Source organism: Cercospora beticola, chromosome 4 (genome assembly GCF_033473495.1).
Source record: "Cercospora beticola chromosome 4, complete sequence".
Lineage (NCBI taxonomy): Eukaryota > Fungi > Ascomycota > Dothideomycetes > Mycosphaerellales > Mycosphaerellaceae > Cercospora > Cercospora beticola.
Window position 1 is genome coordinate 3,926,287 of NC_088938.1, and position 25,533 is coordinate 3,951,819.

General features: G+C 52.7%; 9 protein-coding genes across 9 annotated transcripts; 3 read left to right on the forward strand and 6 right to left on the reverse strand.

The window, feature by feature from the left end:
- Nucleotides 1–683: 683 nt before the first annotated feature.
- On the forward strand, nucleotides 684–1,876 carry RHO25_007145 (uncharacterized protein; the record flags this gene model as incomplete). Its single annotated transcript, XM_023597915.2, has 2 exons — nucleotides 684–817; nucleotides 871–1,876. The coding sequence occupies 2 exons, from the start codon at nucleotides 684–686 to the stop codon at nucleotides 1,874–1,876; spliced, it is 1,140 nt and encodes a 379-aa protein (XP_023451998.2).
- A 1,004-nt stretch (nucleotides 1,877–2,880) lies between these two features.
- On the reverse strand, nucleotides 2,881–4,278 carry GTR1 (GTP-binding protein gtr1; the record flags this gene model as incomplete). The annotated part of the gene is made up of 1 exon (XM_023597916.2): nucleotides 2,881–4,278. One exon carries the CDS (start codon nucleotides 4,276–4,278, stop codon nucleotides 2,881–2,883), a length of 1,398 nt encoding a protein of 465 aa, XP_023452127.1.
- Nucleotides 4,279–5,856: 1,578 nt separating this feature from the next.
- Nucleotides 5,857–8,255, reverse strand: RHO25_007147 (uncharacterized protein; the record flags this gene model as incomplete). The annotated part of the gene is made up of 4 exons (XM_023597917.2): nucleotides 5,857–6,658; nucleotides 6,713–7,093; nucleotides 7,145–8,061; nucleotides 8,124–8,255. 4 exons carry the CDS (start codon nucleotides 8,253–8,255, stop codon nucleotides 5,857–5,859), a joined length of 2,232 nt encoding a protein of 743 aa, XP_023452873.1.
- Nucleotides 8,256–9,872: 1,617 nt separating this feature from the next.
- Nucleotides 9,873–10,208, forward strand: RHO25_007148 (uncharacterized protein; the record flags this gene model as incomplete). The annotated part of the gene is made up of 1 exon (XM_023597918.1): nucleotides 9,873–10,208. The coding sequence occupies one exon, from the start codon at nucleotides 9,873–9,875 to the stop codon at nucleotides 10,206–10,208; it is 336 nt and encodes a 111-aa protein (XP_023451999.1).
- A 399-nt stretch (nucleotides 10,209–10,607) lies between these two features.
- Nucleotides 10,608–11,708, reverse strand: RHO25_007149 (uncharacterized protein; the record flags this gene model as incomplete). Its single annotated transcript, XM_023597919.2, has 1 exon — nucleotides 10,608–11,708. The coding sequence occupies one exon, from the start codon at nucleotides 11,706–11,708 to the stop codon at nucleotides 10,608–10,610; it is 1,101 nt and encodes a 366-aa protein (XP_023452874.1).
- Nucleotides 11,709–15,111: 3,403 nt separating this feature from the next.
- Nucleotides 15,112–17,055, reverse strand: KEX1 (Cell death protease; the record flags this gene model as incomplete). Its single annotated transcript, XM_023597921.2, has 2 exons — nucleotides 15,112–16,458; nucleotides 16,522–17,055. The coding sequence occupies 2 exons, from the start codon at nucleotides 17,053–17,055 to the stop codon at nucleotides 15,112–15,114; spliced, it is 1,881 nt and encodes a 626-aa protein (XP_023452128.1).
- Nucleotides 17,056–17,674: 619 nt separating this feature from the next.
- Nucleotides 17,675–19,433, forward strand: RHO25_007151 (uncharacterized protein; the record flags this gene model as incomplete). Its single annotated transcript, XM_023597922.2, has 2 exons — nucleotides 17,675–17,682; nucleotides 17,735–19,433. 2 exons carry the CDS (start codon nucleotides 17,675–17,677, stop codon nucleotides 19,431–19,433), a joined length of 1,707 nt encoding a protein of 568 aa, XP_023452129.1.
- A 448-nt stretch (nucleotides 19,434–19,881) lies between these two features.
- On the reverse strand, nucleotides 19,882–20,245 carry RHO25_007152 (uncharacterized protein; the record flags this gene model as incomplete). Its single annotated transcript, XM_023597923.2, has 2 exons — nucleotides 19,882–19,925; nucleotides 20,017–20,245. The coding sequence occupies 2 exons, from the start codon at nucleotides 20,243–20,245 to the stop codon at nucleotides 19,882–19,884; spliced, it is 273 nt and encodes a 90-aa protein (XP_023452204.1).
- A 783-nt stretch (nucleotides 20,246–21,028) lies between these two features.
- On the reverse strand, nucleotides 21,029–25,261 carry RHO25_007153 (uncharacterized protein; the record flags this gene model as incomplete). The annotated part of the gene is made up of 1 exon (XM_023597924.2): nucleotides 21,029–25,261. One exon carries the CDS (start codon nucleotides 25,259–25,261, stop codon nucleotides 21,029–21,031), a length of 4,233 nt encoding a protein of 1,410 aa, XP_023452124.1.
- Nucleotides 25,262–25,533: the final 272 nt, after the last annotated feature.

Sequence of the window (25,533 nt, forward strand, 5' to 3'; positions counted from 1 at the left end):
GAGCAGCGATCAAGATTGTGTCACCTCACCATCGCAGCAAGACTTGCACAGCATTCCAATCCTTCGCAAGACCAGCATGAGCTGCCAAGCAACACATCGCAAATACCCAGACCTCACCCCGCTGGGCGACAACCGCGTTAACGCCATCAGCGCCTCCCGCAGTCGTTCGGACATCCCAAAAATACGACATGTCCTTCGAGTGTGCCGCTGTACTTACATTCTCGTCATCATCCTAGCGCGACGTCATATTGCAATCTATTGCTGACCGCCTTCGCAATTCCGTGCCGTGGACACCTCTAACAACGCATCCGCGACCAAGAAACATGGATGTTCTGGACTGCCATGACAACGAACGCAGTGAAGTATGTGCCGATCCCTCCGACAAGAAGTTCTAGATGGCCGTTGTGATGCAGACTCTGGCCGATGCTCTCTTGAGGCACGAATGAATTCTTGGTCGACATGTTCACAGCGTGCAAGTTTACCTCCTGCATCAGTAACGACACGGTTGAGAAATGGATTGATGCGTGTGTACAAAAGTCCTGCATTGCTGTACTCACAACGTGGCTGCATGGAGGGGTCAATCACTCTTGGCCCAGCTGGCACTTGTGAACACGGGTCCGTTCAGACACCTGCCTATTGCTGCGATGGGCATATTTGCACGACAACAGTGCATGTACCAAATCATGAATCTCCTGGCTTTGTTTAGGTTGATAGCACCGGTCACCGGTATGATCGGGACTCCACGCTGTAAAGATTGCTTGCCCGTGGCAATACACGACGCTCCAGGCATCGGCATAGATCTTTCATTCTCATATGCGTTTGTGCTCTGCGGGCCAGTCTTCTTGTAGACTTGCGCTGACCAAATAACAGTACGTCTAGTGTACGCTATTATGGTGGCGCGATCGCAGATGGAGCTGTGGTCGAGGCACCGCAGGAATACACGAGCCTTATGCTGCAGCTGTCCACAGCTCCGGAAGATCAAGCAACATATTCTTCGAGACTCCAAAGGCGATTGAACAAATTTCGAGGTCTACCTAGTACTCTCAACGTTGGCATCATTGGCAGCATGATTCGAAGAGTGAAACAAGAAACCGAAGCAAAGCTGAAGATCACCCTGGACCAAGCACACATAGTCGTCACTCATCCCCTCTTACCTGGTCTATCACACGAAGACATCGGCGACGCAATCGAATTCGCAGGCCTAAAGTCCTGGCTCCACAAACCCAACATTGACTCCATTCAGCCAAAAGTACTAATAGAAAGCCGAGCGACCTTTGGCGCAAATGGCTACAACCTCTGCTCAGGCTACACGAACGTGCACATTTGTCAAGAAGAGAACTTGGAAGACATGACCTGGGAAACGGTATACTTCGTCTCGCTATCGCGTACTGTACTCTACACCACCATCGTCGGTTTGAACGCTCCGTTCACCACGCCATGGTCGCGTGAACACTCTGCTGTGCATCCTGAAGTCGGGACAGATATGATGGGAAACTATTCTTCCGAAGCAGATTACTGGGATGCACTACAACAAAAACTCGTGCCTGAAGAGCGAGATACCGGGTACCCGATTTCTCTGGTCTTACTAGCTGGCGACTCCATCGAAATACCAGAAGCCCGTGAAGCTCTCATGAAGGCTTTGGGAGACCGTCTGGGGCCACCGTATACAGCAAGGACATCGAAGTTGAGGGCTTCGCTTGTGGCGTATGCTCCGCCAGTGTATGCGGCTGCGAGAGGAGCGGCGTTGTATGCTCGTTGGAGGCAGGAAGTTCCGTATGGGTGTGCTGAGGGCTTGGGATGTGAGTGGCAGAGAGAAGCGGACAGGAAGAGGATCAAGAGGGGGATTAATTTGAAGACGATGGTTTCTGAGTTGTGAGGGGGGGGGGGGGGGGGATTCTTGGAAAAATAGTGTGGTTTTTAGTCAATACGAGCGACAGGATTGTAAGTGTCAGCAATTCGGCAGCCATGTCAATTGTTGCAGCTCCTTCCGTCAAAGAAATAATTGTGTGGACGGCGCCTTCGGCGGCTCTCAAACAATTCCAACATGACAAAATTTCTCCGACTCCATATCAAACTCGCTACACGTTCTCCTCGTCCTCATTATCATCCCAGCGCTCGCCACATTGCTCAATATATTCCAATCTGTCCCCAACCGCCTCTTCGCAATGCCACACGGAGGCTCCGCTTCCTACCGGCGCTAATTGTCACCTATCACTTACGTTACGACGGAATGGAATCAAAGCTTCGCGTTCATTTATATCTAACCTACAAGGATCAATATGTATATCCAGTACCGCCACCTCAACAACGCCGAACTCTTCCGCCAGACGGGTTCTCGGGCCCGGCTCCAGAGAATTCCAATTTCGTCTATTCCTTGTCCCGTCTGCTTCCTCCACTATGTTGCGTTATCTGCGGGAGCGACATCATTTGTTGCTCTCAAGTGATGAGATATCGATCGCATCTGCAAGCCTCGATTCCTGTGAGCATGCTGTGGTGGGCCTGAGCTCCAGCCGGGAAATCTCTCCCATGCGAGCAATTGCCACGAATTCATTATGATGAGGATTCTGTTTCTCATGCTGTGACACAGCAGCCAGCAGGGAGCAAGCGAGCGAGCCGCGAGGGATCTTGTCGCCCTGCGGATGGGAATGGAAAGACTTTCCACGCGCGAAAAATCCACACACCTGCTCCTACAGTGTTTGCTCTTTCACATCTCTGCCAGCAAGCAATATTTTCATCCTCGTAAAGAAAGAACTTCAGAAGCCTTCATGGCAATCCGTTTGTCTTCTCATTACATGTCTATGAACATCTAGCGTAAAAAGGTGCATTCGGTAGCACATACGACGTGCCTCGTCTTTCTGGCCTCAGCACTGGTTTCCTCCTCTACTTCATCGTGACCAACTCCTCCGCACTTGTTGGATGAATCGCAACACAACGATCAAAGTCCGCCTTTGTAGCACCCATCTTGATCGCCACGCCAAATCCTTGCAGAATCTCATCACTGCCAGCACCCAAAATGTGCAAACCGACGACCTTCTCATCTTTCCCTTGACAGATGATCTTGTAAGATGTGGGACCCTTATCCTCTGGCTCCATCATAGAGTAATACATAGCCGTAAAACTCGCCTGGTAGATCTTAATATCATCATCACCATACTTCTCCCTCGCCTGAGGTTCTGTCAGACCGACAGTTCCAACGACAGGGTGCGAGAAGACAACAGATGGAATGTTATCGTATTCGAGTTTGGCGTCGGCTTTCCCGCCGAAGAGACGGTCGGAGAGACGACGTCCTGCCGCGATGGCGACGGGTGTGAGTTCGAAGTTCTTGTCGCAGACATCTCCTAGGGCGAAGATGTGGTCCACATTGGTGTTTTGGTACTCGTCAACGGGGATGTGCTTCTTTTCGTTCAGTTTCACGCCTGTAGCGTCGATGTTGAGTTTCTCCAATTCGGGACTTCGGCCGATAGCCCAGAGCACGGTGTCGACATCTAGGATCCCATCGCCGTTCTCATCGGTGTATGTGAGGCGTTTGCCGCCGGTCTGTAGGTCCTCAAGCTTCGTCTGCTTGGAGTTCTTGTGCAAGTGAATTCCTTGTCGCTCATACTCTGCCACAACCTTCTCCTGAATCATCGGATCGAACGTTCGCAGGAACTTGTCATGTCGAATGAACAAGTGCGTCTCCGTTCCCAAAGCGTGGAACATGCCTGCCATCTCGACTGCAATGTATCCAGCTCCCACAACGGCCACTTTCTTAGGCTGCTGTGGCAGCTCAAAAAATCCATCTGACGTAATTCCGTGCTCTGCACCCTCAATGTCTGGGTAGTTTGGGTGTCCTCCCACTGCAATCAGAATCTTCTTCGCCTTGATCTCCACCTCACTCTCATCATCCAATGCCACTTTCACTGTGTGCGGGTCCTTGAATGTCGCCGTGCCGTGCAAGTATTCCACTTTATCATTCTTGAGATTCTTCTCGTAGATGCCATTCAGACGTTTGATGTATGCTGCTCGTTTTTGCGTGAAACGCGGCCAGTCGAAAGGAGCAGTCTGCTCGACGCTGAAACCATAATTGTGGGACTCTTTGATCTGCTCAGCCAATGCTGCAGCATTCCAGGTGACCTTCTTGGGTACACATCCCACGTTCACACAAGTTCCACCGAGGCGTTTGTTCTCTACTGCGATGGTTTTAGCACCGTAGAGGCCTGAGGCGCGTCGTGCTGAGGCGAGACCACCGGAGCCGCCACCGATGACGAGGTAGTCGCACTCTTTGGAGATGGGCGCCATGGTGGGGTTGGCGGTGGTGAAGTGGCGGGTGAGGGAGGACAATCGGTTGCTGGAATTGGAAGCCGTGGTGAGGAAGGACCTGCTGGCTGAGGCGTAGAGGCGGAGGGGAGTTGGTGAAGACACTTTGGCGGAGGTTGGAGGGGTCGAGAGGGAGGTGAGGTAGCGTGTAGTGGTAATAGTTATGCAGATGACGTTCTACTGCATCGAGGGATCGTGGTGCTTTCCAGCAGCTCTGCAGAAGAGTGAGACAGTGGTATACGGAGCGCGTGCTTTTGCCGGGAGATCGGTGATGCTTGGCCGTATCGTGTCTGTCCTCTTCACATGCAGCGTGGCGCACAATTGGTAATTTTGATGTTGTTTTGGGCGTGTATTTGCTTCCGTTGCTTACGGATGAGCTCAAATTTGTCGCCCATGTCATCATCGCCTCGGCTTTGCACTTCACCCGCTGACAAAACCTCACAGCTCGAACGACTTCCATCCAGCAACGCTGCCATCTCACATCTTCGCTAAACGTGCAGCACAATCCACTCGTGGTGGATCGTCGTCGTATGCAAATACGGCTCAGCCGAACTCTATCACCGGAGATGTCTTATGCAAAATACGCTGCATGTACGAATACTCGGCATCTGCCAAGACCGAGCGCGACGGCAAGCAAAGTATATGTCATGGCGAAACTCTAATCGGCCGTGGCTCCGCTGGCCAGACAAGGCTGAAGATCAGATCAGCAGCCCTACGATGAGGAAGCGAAGCCAAGGTCTGCTGAACGAACGAGCGTGCCGAGAACCCGCCATGCGTGCCTGAGTCTTGGACATCTGGGCACTTGCTATGCTCCTTTTATTGCTGGGCAGCTGAATACCAATGCCCGGGCAGAACTTATCAAATGCTGTTGTGAATAAATGCGGGATCAGAGTGTGTTGTCAGAGTTGTGTCATGACTATGCAATTCAGCTTCTCACTATGGTACGATCGTAAACACTGGTATCATTTCGCCATCAAAAATAAATCCTCCCAGAATATGCTTCGCAAATGACCTCCGATTCTTCTTCAGACCAGATCATCATGATATAGAACGCCGTCAATGCGTATAGAGTACTTTGCCCCTCATCCCATCAGCTTGCGGGTTGTAGAGCAGGTAAGAGCTGGAGTCCAGCTCCAGTCCTCCTTACTCTTACTATTGTTGATGTCATTCTCGGAGTCCTCGTTGTGCTGTGTCCGCTCTCGATCTTCTCCCTCTTCTCTGCGATAGTGTCCTGTTGCTCCGTGTAGTCAAATTTCTTCTCCTTTTATTTATTTTCCATGCTACTGCAATGATCCACGTCCATCCCAAGTAACTCTCTATTCGATCCTTCTCTTTGACTTTTGAGATCTTTTCCGGTATGCCGCGGAAGCTGATGCCCGCTCCCCAGCTGTAGATTGACCGATGAAGAGCATTGTTCCTTTCATTTCCTTCCAGCTTCCGCTGTACTCCAGCACACGCCGGCTCGGTGGTGGACTTGCCGCTCAAGCCAGGGGTCCTCACTCGCAACGTGGCAGGCAATTTCGATGTCCAGAATACCTCAATAGACCTTGAGCATCTCCCTCAACCCCAACTCCAAGCGTCCATATCTCCCATATGGTGGTCCTGCCCAGGATCGCTGTGATGTCGATTGTCCATGACCGTTTGAGATGCTCCTGTACCGCCATACATGGCCCAGTTGTGAACTTGTTGCCCGCCCGATCCAGAAAATTCACCCAGGCCAAGATCTTGCTGAGCGATTGGCATGACCTGCGTCGGGAAAGGTGTCCAGAACGCTGCCTGTGCTGTTCGCTCGTCGAGAGGCGTGGTCGGGTCAGAATAGAAGAATGGAACCGATGTCGGGCCCTGCTGTTGAGGCGGCAGGAAAGGAGACTCTCTGTGAGGTGTTGCAGAGGGTGCAATGCTCGCACTGTCGCCCGAGCGAGTGCGCTGAGATCCGCCTGATAATTCTCGTGGTATGCTCGCGGCGAAGAATGAACTCGGTGGGGGTGAAGCTGTGCCACTGCCCATTCGATAGACTGCAATCGCGGCCGCGGCTTCAGGAAGAGCAATATTCCATTTGCTGGAAAGTGCCAGAATGATTTCTGCTGCTCGCGCTGCGAATTTGTGATTCACCGACATCGACTCCAGGTCATGCAGCGCTTGCGATAAATGGTTGGCTGCTTGTTCGGACGGAAGGTTGAGAAGGTGGATCGTCGAAGCGGAGAGCAGCAGGCTGGTAACGGCGAGGGTAACACGGCGAAGACCGTACATTGCACGCAGCGCGTTCATGAGCGCTGATATTTCGTTCGCGCAAAACGTGCAGGTGTCGCGGGGGTAAAGATTTGCGGCGCGCAGGTCGAGTCTGATGTACGGTCGGAACAGACTGGCATTGTCAGCACCCAACAAGATCTGCCTGACGAAGTGGTTAGATACTCACTGAAGTATACAGCCATAGTAGTACATGTGTAGCACAAGCACGTGAGGAAGTGACGTGTTCTCCAGACGAAAGCAGTCTGGCAGATTCTGATACCACGCTTGGTATTGCGCGTACGTCGCGGCGAGTTTTCGGCTGGTGAAGCGTTCTCGTGGGGCGTAGAAGGTGTTGACCATGTCGCTGGCAAGCTCTGAAAGTTTGCTGAGCTGGTCCTTGAACAGCATTGTTCGTGCAGGTTGCTCAGCGCTCGCGCTCAGAGGGAGATTCGTGTCCTCGTACGGTCGCCAAGTCATGGTCTCGGATCGGACATTTGCGGCGGGCGTGTCGATGTCTGCCGCGGAGCGAGGTAGCTGCGAAAGTCGGCCAAAGGCCACGGAGCATGTTCTGGATTCTGTCAATTTGAGTGGCCATGTTGAGCATTGGTTTGATACTAACGTTTCCAAGTTGAACACGGCCCAAAATGTGACTTTTCGCACCTCGGCCTCGCGCTCTCTCATCCCATCTTTGATGACCGACAGATGGAGTCCGAGCTCGAGCGCCATGCGCACACACCGTCCTGCCAGCCGGTAGCCATCGCTGTCTCGCCCAGCCGATGTCTCTCGCAGGCTCATTATGCCCAGGGCTTGCACTGTTGTTAGCGTTGAGGTCTCGTTGCTGTCGAGCAGGCGTTTCGCTTCTGCATAAAAGTGGTCGCCTGCTGTTGATGGGTTGCTGGGGTCTGTACGAGCCAGCGCCCGGTCAGAGTAGTGACAGGCAAAGGCCAGAACAGCGTTGACTAACAGCGCGCTGCAGTAATCGGTCCTTCCTCGACTCATATCGTGTGTAAAGTGATCCCAGCACAGGAACGTGTAGAATGGATGAATCCAGCACTGGTATAAACTCATCAGATGTTCGATAAACTCTGCATCGTGAGGTATTCGCAGCCATTGACCGCTCTGTTCGGGTATCGACGAAACGCTTCCCCTGTGGGATTGCTCTCCAGAGTTATCGCGGGAGAGCGAGGGTGGTACTGTAGAGGTTGCGCTCGTAGGCGTCGTGATTTGCTGCGCAAAGTCTGCCTCCAAAGTCTGTTGAGCGTAGCTATGTGGAAGTCGTACATTGCTTCGTAAGGAATCGGCCAGTACGTTGGGATTTGTATCGCTCCGAAGATTGTGGAGTAATGCAATGGCCTCATTCTCTGGCAAGCTCCTCAGAGATGCGACAATCACATCCAGAGCATCGTTCTGTTGCTGTAAAGATTGAATGTCACGCTTGAGTGCACCTTTTCGCCGGTGATCCGAATCCGCATCGTAGCTGCACTCCGTTCGGTATACTGCAATGCACGTCGAGCAAGCCGGGACGTTGCCGTCGCACTGCAGAATCGTCAGCCAATATGGCACCTACCAATCTGCATTTCCCAATACCAGCAACTCACCTTGCTTTTGCGTTTTCGACACGGGATACATGCTGATGAAACTGCCTTCCTCTTTCCGCCTTTGCCGTCTCCAATATCACTGCTCTCTGAGCTCAACGGTTCGTTCTTTGGTCGTATTGGTCGCGGAGGCATGTCAGCCCTCTCATTAGTATCGACGACTGGGCGTCTTCATAGGTAGTGTGGTTGTGGTAAGAACAAAGTTAAGATCGGAAGAGAACCAACGGGTTGTGCAGTGCAGTGTGGCTCGGGTCTGATGGAAACTTCGGGACAAGAACAACTATGCAGTTAGCAGGGTATGGATTTGTGGCTCACGTTGCTATGTGTACGGGCTGCCGGTACTGCACTATTATTATTCTTCTATGAGTGCCGCCACAGCCTGAGCCAGGGCCAAGGAGCTTGACAAGGCACACCGATCTGCACATCGAGCAGGCTCGAGTGCCTGCCGCTTCTTGTGGCATCGCGGCCCGCTTGGCGGTCATTGCAGGAGGCCGGAATGGGTCATGGCGGGGGCCTCGTAGGTTGGTCTAGTAGCGCTTGTGAAGTGACGGACCAGAAGCCTGCAGAAGGACCCTGAGAAGAGCTTAACTGTCGGCTGCCACGGCACGCGGATGCTGGAACTATTGGCGTCTGCTGTCGTGTGGCGATCCCTCACCTACGTTTGGACACTTGGTGCTCTTGGCTTCGTGGGCCCAGCATGATCCAATGGAATGGCCTTCGATTTGGCGACGCTGCAGAGGACCAGCAGCGCCGAGCATTTACCAGAGCATTCCGCAGCTCGTGTCCACTTGCAACGTCCAGGTCGGCTCTCTAGCGGTTGCTGAACGCGCCACACGTACTGCCACAGACTGGCCAGGGTGGAAAGCTTAGTTCGACGTGCATGATGACGGGGGTCGTTCCTGATGTTATGACGGCATTCGGCAAATCCTCCAGCTTGCCGACTCCCAACGACCTCGAGCGAAATCTGTCCACAGCGACTCAAGCGAAGGGAACTGGCAGCGGTGTCGTCCGACTACGTGTATCTGGCGTGATCTCGCTTGGCGAACATGACAACGCCGAGAGCCATTGACAATATATTGCTTGGCGGGTGAAAGAGTGAAGATGATGGTCGGGCAGGTTTCCGGAAACGATGTTCCCCAGGAAGCTGCGACACAAATGCCAAGTAGCGTTAAGACCGAGCGATCCTTCCCTTCCTCGCATTTTGTCAGCGCGCGGTCGGGCTCTGGCGCTTCCGGCGAACTTCACAACAACCTCACGTTCGGATCTCTCCACAGCATTCACGACTGCTGACAATTTACCATCCGCATTGCGCGGACAACTGGTTTGCCACCCACCGCTCGGATGCGGTGTTCGTACCGCGTACTACAAGACGGCCTCGCATATCTACGCGCTGGGCGAAGAGTCTCGGCATGCTCGCCTAGCCCTTCCCACCAAGCTTTCCATACGCAAGCTGACACGTGCACAGAATCCTCTGCAAAGTGATATCGCGACGTTTGCATGCTCGATTCAGAGGGACCTCTTGGTACAACGCCTTGGGAACAATTCGACACGTGGAGCCCAGTACTTCAATGGCTTCTTGCGCTAGCTGAACAAATTGCTGCCCGTCGAAGACGGCATCCTGCGCTACTGTGTGGTACGTGGTCACGGTGGCTTTACAGCGCCAGCCCTACATGCACAATTGACTTCACTCCGCCTCCAGGCTAAGGCCAAAGCCTCGAAGGCAATGACAAGCTTTTCCTTCCAGAAGAGTTGATGAGCTCTGGTCCTCGGCACAGACTGCGCTTCCAGGAGTTCTTGCGCCTGCTGAAGCGCCTACTTACAGCTTTACCGACCGAGACTGTCGATGCCGAACGCTATCTCGATCGACATCCACATTTCGAGCACTGCTTAAATTCGCGTGGCATTCTGGCCAATCCTGAAGGTATTGAGAGCCATGCGCGATCGAGTGTGAACGCCTTACCGCGTTTCTGGTTCTCGCGTGTTGGAATCATTGGCATGCTCGGCCCTGTAGCGAAGAGCTTAGCACCAACTTTACGACATCATACTAAGCTGGGCAAAGCAGAGCCGAGCACAGCACCACGCGGATGACGCGACTTCTGGTCACATGAACATTCAAGCCCTGGTGCTTACGTATCCGGTCAACTCACCCGTAAGTCGGCCTTGATAATGCGACCAATCGGCCACGGTGGCAATCGAAACTCCAACTTCACTCATGTCGGGCCACATGTTGGCATGTGATGATGGAATGGTCTCGAACATTCGATCAGTTCAACAGCCCTCACAGGTCGAAACTTGCCAACAGATTTCTATCCGCCCCATTCCTCGTGTGAAATAAACATGCATCCCTTGAACAAAATCATGCTTCGTCTGCGAACAACTGTCCTCGACCGTAACGAGAGAAGTCGACCAGATGCCGATAGACGGGGCTGTGCACTAGCCACAGCACCCCGGACACAACCATGACCACCTCTTTACCGGGATCCTGGATCACGAGACCTGCTTCAACCATGACAGCAAAGTTTCGGCAGCGATGTCTGTCTGGACGTCGTTCTGCACATGATGTCCAGCATCCTCAATCAACACAACTCGCACGCCACCCTTGCTTTCACAGACAGCACCACTAACTTCTGCCAGCTCGCCTGAAAACCCCGCATCGACAGAGGCTCCTTGGCTCTCGCGCATTTTCTTAAGTCCTTCTCGATACTCGGTCGCAACACGCCTGATCACCCTCATATCGAACAGCATATCCTGGAGTCCCACTAGCACACAAACGGCATCCCGCTCAAATGCATTTCTCGAAAGTTCGATATTGCGCAAGATATAAGACACTCCAAGCCAGGTGTTCTTGCCCATCAGCCAGCCCACGAAGCTGCCAAACATCGCCACCGGCCATCCCATTGACTCATACCAAGGTATCCACCGCATGAAGCTCAGAATTTCCTGCTGGGGGTACTTGCGGCCGAAGAACGCACCATGCACAAGGTCAGGCGTACTAAGAGGAGACGTTGGATGCCCGAAGTGGAGCATACTTCTCAACGGGAAGAATGGATCATGCTTGAACCAGTTCCAATACATGTCTAGCATCCCGAAGTGTGGAATCGCGCCAACTAGACACAAAGCATGGGCAGTGACTAAATTTTTTGCCAGACAGTACTGCGAGAGCCCGCCGCCCGAGGAATGTCCCACGAGGACAAGCTTGCCACCTTCGTTATCGCTCTCCGCCCAATTCACGCAAGCTGTCAAGTCACTCGCGATGGCATTGAGAGAAGTCCGGAATACCATATCGAGGTACGAAACAGCGAAGCTCGCTCCATGGTTCCGGGCGCTGTACGCGTACAACCGGCCAGGGTAGTTGTTTTCGAAAAGATAATTCATCCACTCGAGCCATACTCCCGCTGAGCCATATCCACCATGGACGAAGAAGACTCCAGACTTGGCTGCTTGGCCTGACTTCGGCTCACATACGAGAAGTTCCAGGTCGCCGGATTCGGTTTGCACAAATTCTCTTTTGATATGAGGTGGAAGTGGCCGGGCTTGAGGAGCTTGCGTGGACCAGCGAAGGTGGCCCAAGGTTCGGATGGCTTGCATATCCTGCTCGGAGCAGCGCCCGACTGCGTATGGGCAGTGTTGATGTGTCAGGTATACTTTCGGCGACGCGCAACGCGCAATTGCGGTCAGTTGAGGACAACTGTTCGATGGTAGTCGTGGACCTCGCCTGCGCCCTCGATCGTTTCACTTGTGAAGCATTTCCCGCGACTGTCATATACTGGATCCGTGAAGGCTTACTGAAACGTCGCATGTGAAGCAGGGTACCATCACGTCTACGGTGACATGGGCAAGGTCAGCCGAGCACCAAGTGCGGTCTCCTGCATGTATTACTCACATTGGCAGAGACTAGTGATGGGTGGCTTGCAGGTATCAACCTCGGCGTTCTCACAACATCGTTAATCGCATGACACCCAACACGATGCATCAGCGTTATGCAGCACAACCGTAACTTTCCGCTGGTCTGCGTCGCTCGAGCGGGCTGCTGAAGTCAGTACGTGATGGTGTGGAGAAAATGCCGACCCAAGTTGCAGGTGAAGTCACCCCGGTACCGAAAATCAAGCTTGCGATGCAATCGCACGTGGCATCCGGCGACTCCGAGAAGTCAAATTCCGTGGTATCGAAACTTCACCTCCATTCCAGCTACGCATCTTGTTGCCAATACACAGCACAATGCCGCCAAATGTAAGACTCGTGACGACAAACTCGATGGTATCGGAGTCGACATCGCGCTGTTCACGACATACCCACAATCTCGCGCAGACACGAATATCGAGCGAGGAACCGCCAAGCTTGTGGCGCTCAACTACAGCGATCGTGTCCAGCGACACCGTTAGGGCACACCTCATAGTCCGCCCGCATGACGCACGAGAGTCTTGGGCTCGGAAATGTTCAGGCACATGGTCCATCTTGACCGACGTGTCGCTCGTCAGTGAAGTTCACGATGCGGAGCACGTTTCGTTCAAAGTGACCTAAAAAAAAAAGCCGAAAACCTCCTTCACCACCGGTACATCCAGCAGCAGTTTCCGAACTAGGTGTCGTGACTGGTATGAGATCATGGCGCAAGCTATGTGTCCGACCAAGCGGAAGGCTTGCAGAACGCACATGGCGAAAAGTCTCTGATAGTAAGGGCACTTTTTAGCTGCCCAAGACCAGATAATCGAGCGGACGAACCGGAACACGACCATTTGCACGCTACTTTAACTTCATCTCATGCACAAGGGAGAAAAGGCGTGAGCGGGGCTTGGTTTCTCGTCCCGAAAGGTCCAGTTTCGCCGGCATGTGCTGAACTTCCGCACGTGCTAATGCATCCAAAACTCGCTAGATTGATCCCGAAGCGGGTGTGGAATGTTCTAATGTGGAAGCTGAGAACGAAAATGAGAAGCCACTTTGATGAAGCGGAACTATGGCTGAAGTCTTCAGAGGGACTCTTGATCGCCCCATGTTGTCATGTGACTTTTCCTCTCCGACATCATCTCGCGATGCTTCTACTCTTCACAAACCAACCGCCACAAGAAAGGATCCAAATCAGCTCACTCTTTCACTTTGCACGAAGTGACATGAACGCGAATGCTACAGACTAGCTTGTAGACTATCTAGAGAGAACGCAGGCACGGAACCGCGCTAGCACATGCTTCTCAGTTGCTATAGCACTATAGCGCTTGAACTAACCAGACTGTTTCTCACCGAGAATTTGGAATTGTGTCACATCAGAATGCTACTCTGAACCAGACTTTTGCTGTAGTGAAGCAAACACGTCATTTCAACTCTACGATCAATAGTGCATACTATGAAAGATATGCATATTTGTGCAAAAGTGCTATAGATTCCTTATACCATACCTTTGGATCTTGTAAAAAGGGACGTCGGCTGTCAAGTATCTTCTCATCGGCCTTCTGCGTACTTGTAGCTTTGCAGATGCGGTTAGCAGACACTTATGTGTTGCACTTTGTTGCATGTGAAAGTCTTGGCACGGTGAAGACATCCTTTCGAATTCGTGCCGTCTTTGGAATCTTGCGGTAAAGATGGAAGATGTTGCGTATTGTTTTCTTGCGCTGCAGAAGTGAGGACATTTCTTGAGAAACTCGATGAGGATTGAATGGATTGATAGCTTTATAGCTGAGAAATGATAGCGCTGTTCGTTGTGCCACTCATTCCTTCTGTGGTCGAGGCATAGCTACTTACACGATCAGTGTCCGCTCCAGGTCATTTTGCGCGACTCGGAGCTCTGTTCGCCGGCACGACCCCGTACTCCAGTGTCGAGCCATTTCTGTATGTACTCAAAAAGTATCTCGTTCTTCGCGCTCCTTGCGCTCTCTTCAACGTGCGAAAAAAGGAATTGTCCGCAGCGGATTGCAAGGCGTATCGCAGTACAAAAAGGCCAAGAAGGAAAGGAGCACAGCGAGAACTTGTTCGCCGGGAATGGTAGATTGATTTTGTGTGTTTAGACTCGCACTCGAGTTTGGGGTTGCTTTGTGAAACTCAGCGGGAACTTGTCCGCCGGAAGCTATCAAACACGACTGCACCAAGGTGCCGAAGTGTATGATGATTCAGCAGTCTTTCTCTGGATAATTGATTGTTGGTTGATGTTTGCCATTTGCTTGCGCGTGGGGCGTTGGGTGGGTTGGAAAGTTTGGCGGCGTTTGCTCCTGAGGTTGCTCTACGTCGTCGTGAAAGTGGAAGCGAGGCGTCGAGTGGAGCGGGAGGAGAAGAACTTCCACGAGAAGCTGTGCGTATTGACGCTCTGCACTGAAATTCTATGGTTCCGTAGCAGTCGGCAATCGACCTTCGAAAGGTGGACATGATTGTGGCTTGACTCTCATTTGAAACACGATGCCAGAACCAAACTTCAGCTGAGGCCATCCGTTCGTTGACTGCATCGACTCGAGAATTGAAGAAAGCATGCTGCCACAGCCTGCGCTTGCTTTTGCAATGCCAGATTGGCCTATATCCCTCTGCGTTTAACTTCATCCCTCAATCACAAAACGACTCCTGGCTGACTCGCATTGCCGCCATCAAGGGTGAAGAAATTCCTGCAGCCAAAAGTGCAGCGTGCGAGATTCTGACAGCATACACTCCGTTCTTGAGCGGTGTCTAGACGTCGGTATTGAATTGGTACAAACACTCTCTCTTCGGTATTGCGAAGTCGATCCAACCGTTGGTTGCTCCCGCGCGGGAAATTGGGCATTTTTTGACTCCAACGAAGTTGTCAGCCAGTTCGTCGCGGGTCTTTGTTGTTTCGAGACCAATTTGTGTCTTGCGTAGCGCATCATTCGAGGAGCGCGGAAAAATCAAGTCTCTCCTGAAGGTTCAGTGGTCCCTTCCTCCACATTGAATGTCTGCGCGTCCGGAAAGAGACCGAGGTCTTGATACATTTCTCATTTGCAAATAGCCCAACTATATGCAAAATATGCTGAACAACTCTTACATATGCAGTAACAACAGTCTACTTTGTGGCATGTCCATTAGCAGGTCGACCGTACTGCCGCCCGTCATCGTCTTCTTCCTCGTCATCTCCCAAGCTGAACCGCTCTTCCTTGTGTCTGCCGTTCGCATGCGACATGTCGTCCAGCTCAGCCTCGTCAAAGTCTCGCGCAGCCTCGACATCACGCTCGGCTCGTCTCGCATCATGATCCAAGCCAAGGCCGCCGCTAGGTCCACGATCGTCGAAAGGCTCCATGCCAAAGACTGACTTGTAGCCTTTTCGTTTCCGGCGGTCACGCCAGATGAAGAATCCCCACACAGCCGCTGCGACAGCGACGATGAAAAGTGCGATCTCGCCTGATCGTTGATATGCTGACCACTTCGCGGCTTCCACCTTCTCCGCCTCGGCTTCCTGGGCCGCAGTACTGTTGGGGTGTCCGCCAACAGAGACCTCCTTGCCTTTTTCGCCGTCGATTCGTGAGTCTGCTGGAGTGCCGCCGATAGAAGCAATGTCCACACCCATAAATCGATCAAGCATATCTCGGGTGCGACGGGGGTAATCGAATGGGACCATGTGCGAAGCATTGTAGAAGCGAAGGTAGGTCAAATTTCGGGCGGTCTGATAGAAACCGGCCGGTTCGCCCTCGAAAGTCCAGTCTCTTCGTGGTGCTGTAACGCCTGGCGAAAGTTCCATACCTTTGGCGCCGTTCCAGTCCATGTTGTTGATGATGTTCTCGGTGCCCACATGGTTGCAGATTAGATCCTTGTCACCCGAGAACAGAAGAATTGGAACTTTCTCGAGCAGGCCTGGGAGGAGCGCTCTTGATGGCTTCGAATTGCGTGCGTTGAAAGCAGATGAGACTTGGTTGTTGCATTCCACCCATCCAGTCTTCTTGTCCGGGTTGATGTGAAGAGCGCGCTTGACATCATCTCGGCGCAAGTACGGCTTCACCCACTCCAAGTCCGGAGGCCAATTCATGCCACAACTTGGGTACGAATCCCTCAACCTGACGTCGTACATATTGAGGCAGCCATTGCTGTTCTGTGTGTCGCGTAGAAGTGACTGCATAATGTTCTCGCAGATCCCGCTGTCGACGTGGTCTTTGGCCCCAGCATCCAGATCAGCGATGCACGCTTTTTGCTGTTCGAGTGCCTTCTTGTCTGTGTCCGAGCCCGCTGTGATCAGGTTGTTCTCATAGGCGAAGGGAAGGAAAGAAATGTACTGCTCAGGTCCAGAGATCCAGCCATTGCCGATCATGAGGCCCTCGAGGTTCCATTTGTCGCTCGGGTTCTTCTTGTTGTGTTCCAAGATCGCATGTGCGATGTAGGGAATCCACTGGCCCGCATAAGATTCACCTGCGATGTAAAGCTGTTCCGCTCGTTAGCATATCATATCGCAACGCTCAACCTTTTGCGTAGCGGTGAAACCTACATCGGTGTTCTTGTGCTCCGGAAATATCTCAAAGAAAGCCTTGAGGAACTGCACCATCTGATCGGCCATTTGGTCCATCTCATGAACGTAGCTGTTGGTGTCCGCATAACTGAAGCCCGTGCCCACGGGTTGATCGACGAAGAGCACATTTGCGAACTCGTCCCAGCTCCCATCTTGCAGTCGCAGTTTCCCGTCTTTTGTCACTCTGTATGGCCCTATCTCCATCAGGGCGCCATCCATGCTACTACAGCCTGGCCCTCCATTCAGCCATAGCACTGTTCTCTGCTTATTCGCAATATGCCTGTTCTTGAACAACCAGAAGAAGAGATTCCCATGATGTTCTGGCGTAATCTCCAGATGTCCTGCCCACGTGTCGAGCTTCGGTTCTGGTGCTCCCGGAAGATCGCTGACATAGTAGTCTGCTGCAGACTTCGCCGCCGCGAACGCTGAAGGCAGCCATGACAGGGCGAATAAGCTCGTAAATGTGATGATGGAACGTAAGCGTGTCCTTCGTGGACTCCGTGTGTGTGCCATGATGGCGGTCGCTAGCTGACGTGGCAGCTCAATCAACGGCTCATCGGGCTCTGCACATGTGCGCTTCAGTCGGATTCGGGGTCGCAAGGCTGTCTCTATTGGGCTGTGGTGAAGACGGCAAGATTTGGGCGAAGTGCGAATGTGATGGGCGAGTTGCTACGTTTCCTCGCTGGAAGTCCGGCCGCAGTAAGTATAAAGCTTGGTCCCGAGAGTTTCGAGGGTCCGAAGTTGTAGCCGCGCTGGCCAGGATGAAATCGCCGGCGGAGAAGCAGGATGCCACGAGAATACACCGCGGCGCAGCTGTTCCTGTGATGGCGAGAAGTAGACACCAGCCAAGCGTGGAGGATATGCGTTCGGTCTATTGAATCTCACTCGCGGCGAACAAAGATGGGAACATGTTCACTCCAGCGGGCAGGGGAGACCGGAATCTGCGCACGTGCATTTTCGGCAGGCGCCGATCTCACTTCCGGAAGCAGTAACGTAAGCGACGCGTCCCACGACGCGACTTGCGACTTCATCATCAACAGACGCCAGGCAGACGAGCGGATCGATTCGCCACACCACTACCGCCCGCCATACGATGCTCGCTATCTTCTCACCGAATTTGCGATAGCCCACGATGCCTGCGTGAGTACTACCCCATCGTTTGAGAACTCATCCAAACACTAACATCATGCAGGCCAGGCGACCAGCATCGCGACAATGCCAACACGGTGAACCCGTTCATCAAGCCCGAACCACGCATGTCCGAGTTTACAGCACAGGAAATAGCCACACTGCAGAGCAGACTGGACAAGCAGCTGGGTCCCGAGTACGTTTCCACACGACCAGGTGCCGGTGGGGGAAAGGTGCACTATCTGGCAGCAGAGAAGGTCATCAATCTTGCGAATGAAGTATTTGGGTTCAATGGCTGGAGCTCGTCAATACAGAACGTTCAGATCGATTTCGTGGACGAAAACCGAGAGTCTGGCAGGATCAATCTTGGCTTGTCGACAATAGTGCGAGTCACGCTGAAGGATGGCACATTTCATGAGGATATTGGCTACGGGCACTGCGAGAACGCAAAAGGCAAAGCCGCTGCCTTTGAGAAGGCGAAGAAAGAAGCTGCAACAGACGCGATGAAACGAGCGTTGCGCAATTTTGGGAACGTGCTCGGCAACTGCTTATACGACAAAGACTATCTGCAGAAGATCACCAAGATCAAGGTAGCGCCCTCAAAATGGGATGCTCAAAATCTGCATAGGCACCCAGACTATGCGCCGATCAAAAAGGAGCCGGTCACGCAGAGCGTATCAACATCAGAGCGGGTAGGCGGACCACAACGCAACACTAGCATGCAGTCTGTAGCGTCTGTCGGCTCGGGAGAGTTCGATGACGACTTTGGAGAAGCGACAGAATTCGACGAGACTGACTTCAGTCACCCTGATGAAGTGCGACTTGACGATTCCGAGGTCAGCAATGGACCGCAGGCTCATTTGCAAAGAGCAGCCAATGGTCCACAAAACGCGCAAAGACAAGCCATATCGAGGACGCATTCGATGCCTCAAACGAGGCCGCCGAACATACAGCCTCCTGCACCTGTCAACGGGATGCAAGCCCCACAGAAGCCACAATCAGTGCAACGGCCTCCACAGAACGCTGCACAGCCAGCCAATCGTATGTTGCCACCACAGACACCAGGAAATCAACAGAGACCGCAACCACAACAGAATGGCAACACGTATCTCCAGCATGGTGCAGATGGGGCACGCTCGAATCCATCATCGGGCAATGCTGTTGGGTCGCCTTTAGCACAGCCTCAACCTCGACCGCAGAACGGTCTCAACGGACAACCGCAGCCAGAAGAGTCTAACACAATACCCGCAGGAGCTACGCTAGGCTTCGTTTCCGGACGAAAACCCGAAGCGAACGTCGCTTTCAATCCACACGCCGAAAGTCCTTCAATACGGAGAACGCAGGGAGTGAACCCTGGCGTATCAAAGCCAGTCCGTCGAGAACAACTCGCAAGTGGACAGCCTACCGCAACTGTGCCAAGTCAACAACCTGGCAGTGGCGCGGGAGGCTCTCGACCTGCTGCTGCTGGCCCAGCTGTCAACGCGACGAGTGCTGCACCTCGACCGAACGCGACCAACTACATCAATCCTGCTGCAGACATGAGTCGGAAGATTGGTATGCCCCAAGGAGGGGCAGGGTTTCGTAACAGTACTGGTTACAAACCACCAAGTGCGGCGAAAAGACCGGCCATGACTGATGTCACGAACACGTACGGCGGAGATGGCGCGAATGAGGTCGCTCCCGATCCGAAGAAAGCCAAGGTAGAACCAGGCAATCCGGACAGTGTTACGTCCGAGACGGTGCAGACTGAGACTACAGCATAGTAGGGCAGTCGTCCTACACGTCGCTATTGGGAGCGTCGAAAGCAGAAATTGCTTGCTTCATGTTTATGAGCGCGGAGTTGGGTGGTTGCATTTTAAACTCAAGGAATTGCTGTGCTTAGCACTTACGAGGCGTAGAGAAGAGGCAGTAGAAGATGCCAAAAATCGAGCTGAAGTCTCGTTCACGATCGCAGGGAGTTCCTTCATTTCATTTTTTCATGGAGACGGATTGTGATAGCTTATCAATCACAGCAGCAGGCCTCGAGGGCTTCGATACAATTGAGACGAGGTTGAGAAGAAATTCAAGATGACAAACACTCTTCCGCTCGGTGTGCTGTATACGCTAACATTTCCAGTAGGTTACATCGCTCCTCCGCATCTCCGGCGTCTGCTCCTACTCCAACTTCGATCTTGATACACTCTCGAGTCGCAGTCCCGGAGTATCATCCATTCAAGGCGCCTTACAACCATTCTCTACAGCGGGCACAACTTGGTCTACAAGGACCTCAAAGTCAGCAAATGTTTTCCCAGGACCGATGCGAGCCAGGGAAACTATTGAGCATTGAGTTCCTTTCGAGAGACTTACTGAGCGCAACATCCATTCCACAAGCCGCAACAACACACTGAGCACCCGCTTGCTGAATCTTGTCCTTATTCGCGCAAGCACATTTGATGTCTGTTTCGGCACAAGTTGTAGAAGATTTGATGGCATCTTTGATGCATTGTTTTGAGCACGGTGGAAGGTCGTCGAAGGAGGCGGCTGTTGCTGAGCCGATGCTGAAGGCTAGGAGGAGGGTGCTGAGGATGAACTTCATTTTTGGTGGTCGATGGGGTTTCTGTCGTGTGGCTCTTGAATGTGTTTGGAGTGGACGAAGAGAGGTTGAATGAGTGTGCAGCTGCTACATCGCCGTTCGAGGACGCTGATATATCCGCTCTCCTTCTCCATGATCTTCAACAAGGTCTCAGCTGCACTAGTCTCAACAAGCAACGACGAACTTGCGTCTTGGTGGCACAAACGTAAGTGCTTGATCCAAGCTTATTTCTCGAAACTCCCTATTCTCCTATTCTTCCAAGCTACTGACAACCATAACGGGCTCGTTGTAGCGGGGACTCTTCGGGGTCTCCACTCTGGCCGTATAGTTCTCAAGAAGAGATGATCGTACTGAGTGCGAGTACGTAACTTCACAGCTGACGACGCATACGGAGGTTTTTGGGATGCAAGGAGCACAATGTAGATCTTCATCTGGCCTGCTCATACGTTGAAACATTAGGAGAAACGGCATGAGAAACCAAGTGTCTGCAGAATGCCTGTTTTGTCGAAGCCACTTGTTTCGTGGCCTCGATCATACATTTCCCTTGTCTAGGTAAAGGCTACAAGCTGTCTGTGGTCATCTCGTACAAACAAGAAAATCAAGCCCGCTGTCCTGCCGTCTCGAACGGACGTCTTTCGCTTTTCTGCCATAACCACAACTGCCGCATGAAGGAAAAGAGGGCGATGGTGGCCCAGTGAGTATCCCGACAAATACCATCTCTCGAGGCACGGCCAGCAGTTCTTGCAGGTCAGCATCTCGATTAGAGCCCAGCAACCCGTATCCGCATCACTCCATCTCAACATCTCCATCATCGACCTCTTCCACTTCTTCTTCTTCGTGATGAAGGTACCCGTTCAGCCCATTGACATGCCCATTCGTCTTCTGTAGCCCACCGTCCTCAGCAAACGACTCTTGCAAATGCCTCTCTTGCTTCCGCATTTCTGCTTCCTCGTCTGCCTTTGCCATCAAGAATTGCCGAACGTCCCGCTCAGCCTCAGCTGCGATCGCGTCAAGTCCGCGGTCTGTGACATACTTCGACAAAACTTCGTCCTGAACGCGAAGTTCGTGAATAATAGGATCCAGGATGTCCGGCTCTGGAAAACGGTAGCTCAAGTCTTCAGGTTGACAAGCCGCGCCCACGCACTCCGAAGGCGTCAAGATTCTAACTTGGGCGTCGGGCTTAGTAGTGATTTCGGATTCCAAGACGTGGTGCAGAGTTTGCCACAGAGTAGAGAATTGAATGGCGCCCTTGCGCTCCTCATCAGATTGCTTTTTGTGGATTTGAAGATCCGGTGAATTCCAGTCGTCGTAAATGTATGCTCGCTTCCAGATCAATGCCAGGAGTGTCTCGAAGCCAGAAGGTGGAAGTGAAGACGCCGCTGCTTCCAACGCGATCAGAGCCTGAAGTGTCTCCGAGCCTTGAAGGTTGACGTCTGAGGCGCTGTCAATGACTACGGACATCAGAGTCAGTGTGTCGATCAGCTCCTCAACTTCGAGGATCCCATGTCGAAGAATGGTCGCAATCCCGTGTTCGAGCACGCCCCATAGAGCCGAGTTCCTATCTAGGTGTCTGCCGTACTTGTCCATACAGTTCACGAGCTCGGCATCTTCGTCAACGGACAGCTGGATTTCCGGAGTGAAGTGCTTAAAAACACGTTCCTGTACCTGCAGGATAGCGAGCTCGTCTTGCGGGGAACGGTGCAACTTGGCTGATCCGTTCGTCTTTGACTCGGGGTTGGGGGCCGTACCAGCCTCTTCTGCAGCGAGCAGTGCCAGCTTCGACAACGACAGCTCAACCTTTTTGCTCCACAGCTTCGTCTCTTGGACCTGAGCACACTCAGCAAGTGCCTGACTGGCATGCGCGTAATCGGCCTCGGCTGTAATGTCATTGATCCAGCACAACTTCGCTCTGCTAGGGTGTCCTCGAAGGTACTCAGCAAGAGGCTTTTTCCATTCCTTTTGTGCTCGCAAGAGCTTAGCACCTGAGGCACTGCTTTCAAACAGTTTGTCGAAAAAGGCTTCTGACCAGGCCTTCTGATACTTGCGGAAGTATCGCTGGATCTTGCTGTGTAGATCTGCGGAGAACTGGGCAATTTGCGTCTTGTCCGCATCATGTTCTTGACTGTACTCGTACAAGTACTGGTCCTCGGCAATGATCATATCGGCCAATGTGTTCATGTCTTTGTATTTCTCAGCCAATAGCATGCCAGCTTCCGCTCTGCCAACAGTAGCCAGTTTACGACATTGCGCGTAGCGCTCCTGATGATATTCCTGTAGCATCTTATCTGCGATCTCCTGCTGTCTCTTATCCGGCCGGGAAGAGTACCAATTGATGCTTTCTTGAGCCTGCAAGCAATATATCTGCACAAGTCGCGCGTTGTTGTCTGCGATATCGTTGACCATTGCGTGACCATCAGCGTCGAGCTCCTCAGGTTGATAACACTTCTGAGTCAAATCACGCGACAGATCTGCAACTTTCAGAGTGTTGTCCACGAGCTTCAGAGAGGAGGTCCAGAATTCCGGAAGATCAACATACTCAGCCTTATCGATTAGAATTCCATCGTCAATTAGTTCAGGCAGTATACCATAGTCGGCGCAGTTCTCAGAGCGGAAGTTGAAAACTGTTTCCAAAGCCCTGAGCCAGATGTCGTCCGCTTGAATGACACGTTTGAGACCCTCTTGCGGAGGGCATTCTTCTTGGTCGTAGAAGTCCTGTAGCAAGAGTCGCAGGTTCGTTAAAAGCCTGTCCATGTAATTTAGGCCACAAGCGAAGAATCGCCGCACTGCATTCTCGTTGGCCAATTCAGGTCGGTCATAGAAGTCGAAGTTGTGCTCGAACCAAGCCGCAAGCTCGTCCATCACAGTCGCTTTGCGCTTCTCTCCCTTGATTGTGAGAGCAACGTGTTCCTCGAAAGCAAGCCACAGCTGCTGAGCAGCCGCAAGCTTCTCGGCGTCCCAGAGCAATTGCCACATCGTCCTTCTCGGAAGAGCGGGATAAGTTCTGGTCACGAAAGTCACCAAGGCCTTCAGCGCTTTCGCTTTCGTGGCGAGTCCGACCTCCATAGAAGCTGGCGTTGGCGAGATCATGGTAGGGAACCCTGTATCTGCACGCAAGATCTCCTCAGAGACAACCACAGCCGCTTCCTCAATCTCCTCGATGCTATACTCGGATCGTTTCTGCTGCGAAAGGTCGAGCATGTTATCGGGCTGCAATACACCATAGAAGACAGCCTGTTCGATCCTGCTCTTAGCGGGTATACGGGCTCCTCCGGGAATAGATGTTGTCTCCGCTGCTGAAATGCGCACAAGACCAGCTCCTTTGACAAATGCAATCGCTGAAGCATGATTCGCCCGAGACGGTTCTTCGCTAACACCGAGAAAAGCTAGGTCCTTGTCTGACCTTAGCCGGATTGCATCCTCAAACGGATCCTGCTGTAGGTAGGATGCGTGCAATTGAGCTTCAGGGCTGTCGTCCACAAGATCTACCGTCGCAGCAAGGACAACGGTATCCTCAAATACGGCGTAGAATGAGTGGCCAGGCTTTGGTACCACTAGCCGTGCCTTTTGGTGTTGGGACAGGGGCCTGTCGCTGTAATAGCTTTGGAGCTGATGGACACGCTCGATGTTGTAGCTGCCATCGCCCGGAAGAGAAATCTCCACTACGACGTACTGGGTCATGTCTGAAGTCCCGATCCGCAACAGAATGAAGAGGTCCAATGGCTGTTTGGAGCCGGTAGAGACTAATGCCTGGCTGCTGCCCGTGTTGTCCTTGTCCGCGATCGCAAAGTCCAGTGCAACAGCGTACTCTGCCTGCCCGGCAAGCTCAGCTGATGTCGCATCCTTCAGCTCGTTCACGATCGTCTCTTTGAGCTCGTGGCTGGAAATGTATAGAGAGCGGCCAGACCACTCCAGCTCCCAAAGCAGCACCTCTGCTTTGGCCGTAAGCCCAACAACCTGCACAACGCCACGTGCCATCTCTTTCGTTCGAACTGCTGTCAGGTCCCTCCGGTAATTTGACTTGAGGAAGCCGCTGAAGCTGCCAAAGACACCACCAGAGGACACTTCCTCGATCTTCATGAATTGGCTCTGCACCTTCGGCATACCGGTCATATCCTTCAGTGTAAGTGATACTATCCTCCCAGAGCTGAGCGTGACCACAAACGTGGCGTAAGCAGCAGGGACAATGTCTGCCACCACTTCGGTGCCGCTCAATGGAATTGTGCCATCTACACTCGCACGTTTCGCCTGGAACAAGCCGAGCGAGGTTGCGCGATCAAGAGAGTCGTAGAAGACCACTTTGCCAGTGTCTGCCGAAATGAGCACGAGACCCATGTCGTTATGAGCGATTCCGTTGCTGGGCACCAGCGCACCGAATGGCAAGCGCTCTCCTCGCGTCGAGAAAGGCATGTTGAAGGTGCGCACATTGCTCGCAGCAACGTGCGCGGTATAATCCCATACGAGTGCCTTTTCCTGTGTGATAGCCAGCGCATGGTTGCCCAGTATACTGCCACGATATTCGAGTCCTTCCTTTTTGAGCTCCTTCGGCGTACTGGGGAGTAATTTGACACTGTAGCATTGATTTGAGCACAAAGTCGTGGCGCCGTCAGATCTATGCACTCGCTTCACAGTGCCTTTCTTCCCTCGCACTGGCATTTCAACGTCAAGCACAGGAGTAGCGCTTCCGGCACGTCGATGTCGGTGGTGTCCATTGCCATTAGCTTTGGCAGTCCCAACGCCAACGTAGGTGTGTCCATTGATGGATCCATTCACGACACTGTTGACCTCCCCTGCTTCATCGGCCTCGTCTATTTTCGCATCGATGTCGACTTCCGGAGGCCGCCCTTCGGTCGAGTCCCGCGGCGCGTAGGTCTCGTCGGTTATTTTGCTGCGTTTCCGTCGAGGAGCAGCCTTCTGTAAGGTGTCGTTGTCGCTTTGTCGAGCTCGTCGTCGTGGGTTGCGCGCCGTGGTCGATCGTGTCGCGCGCTCGGTCGCAGGCTCGGGCGTTTCTGTGTTGGACATGATTGCTGTGCCGTCATGCGGCAGTGACAGCGACGCGCAGTGTTTTCGGGAGGTAGGAAGGAGTGTGGTGGGTGATTCGTGATGATGTCTGTTTACTCGATGAGGCTCCTTCAGCTACGCGAGTTCGAGATGTTTGGCGCAAGAAACGGACTTAGCCGAGCAAGAAACGGACTTAGCCTACTTGAGAATGGAACGCCAGCGGTGAGTCGTGACACGCGTCGAGTGATTAGACGACGAATTTTCGTCATTGAAGTCTTGAGAGTATTCTATCT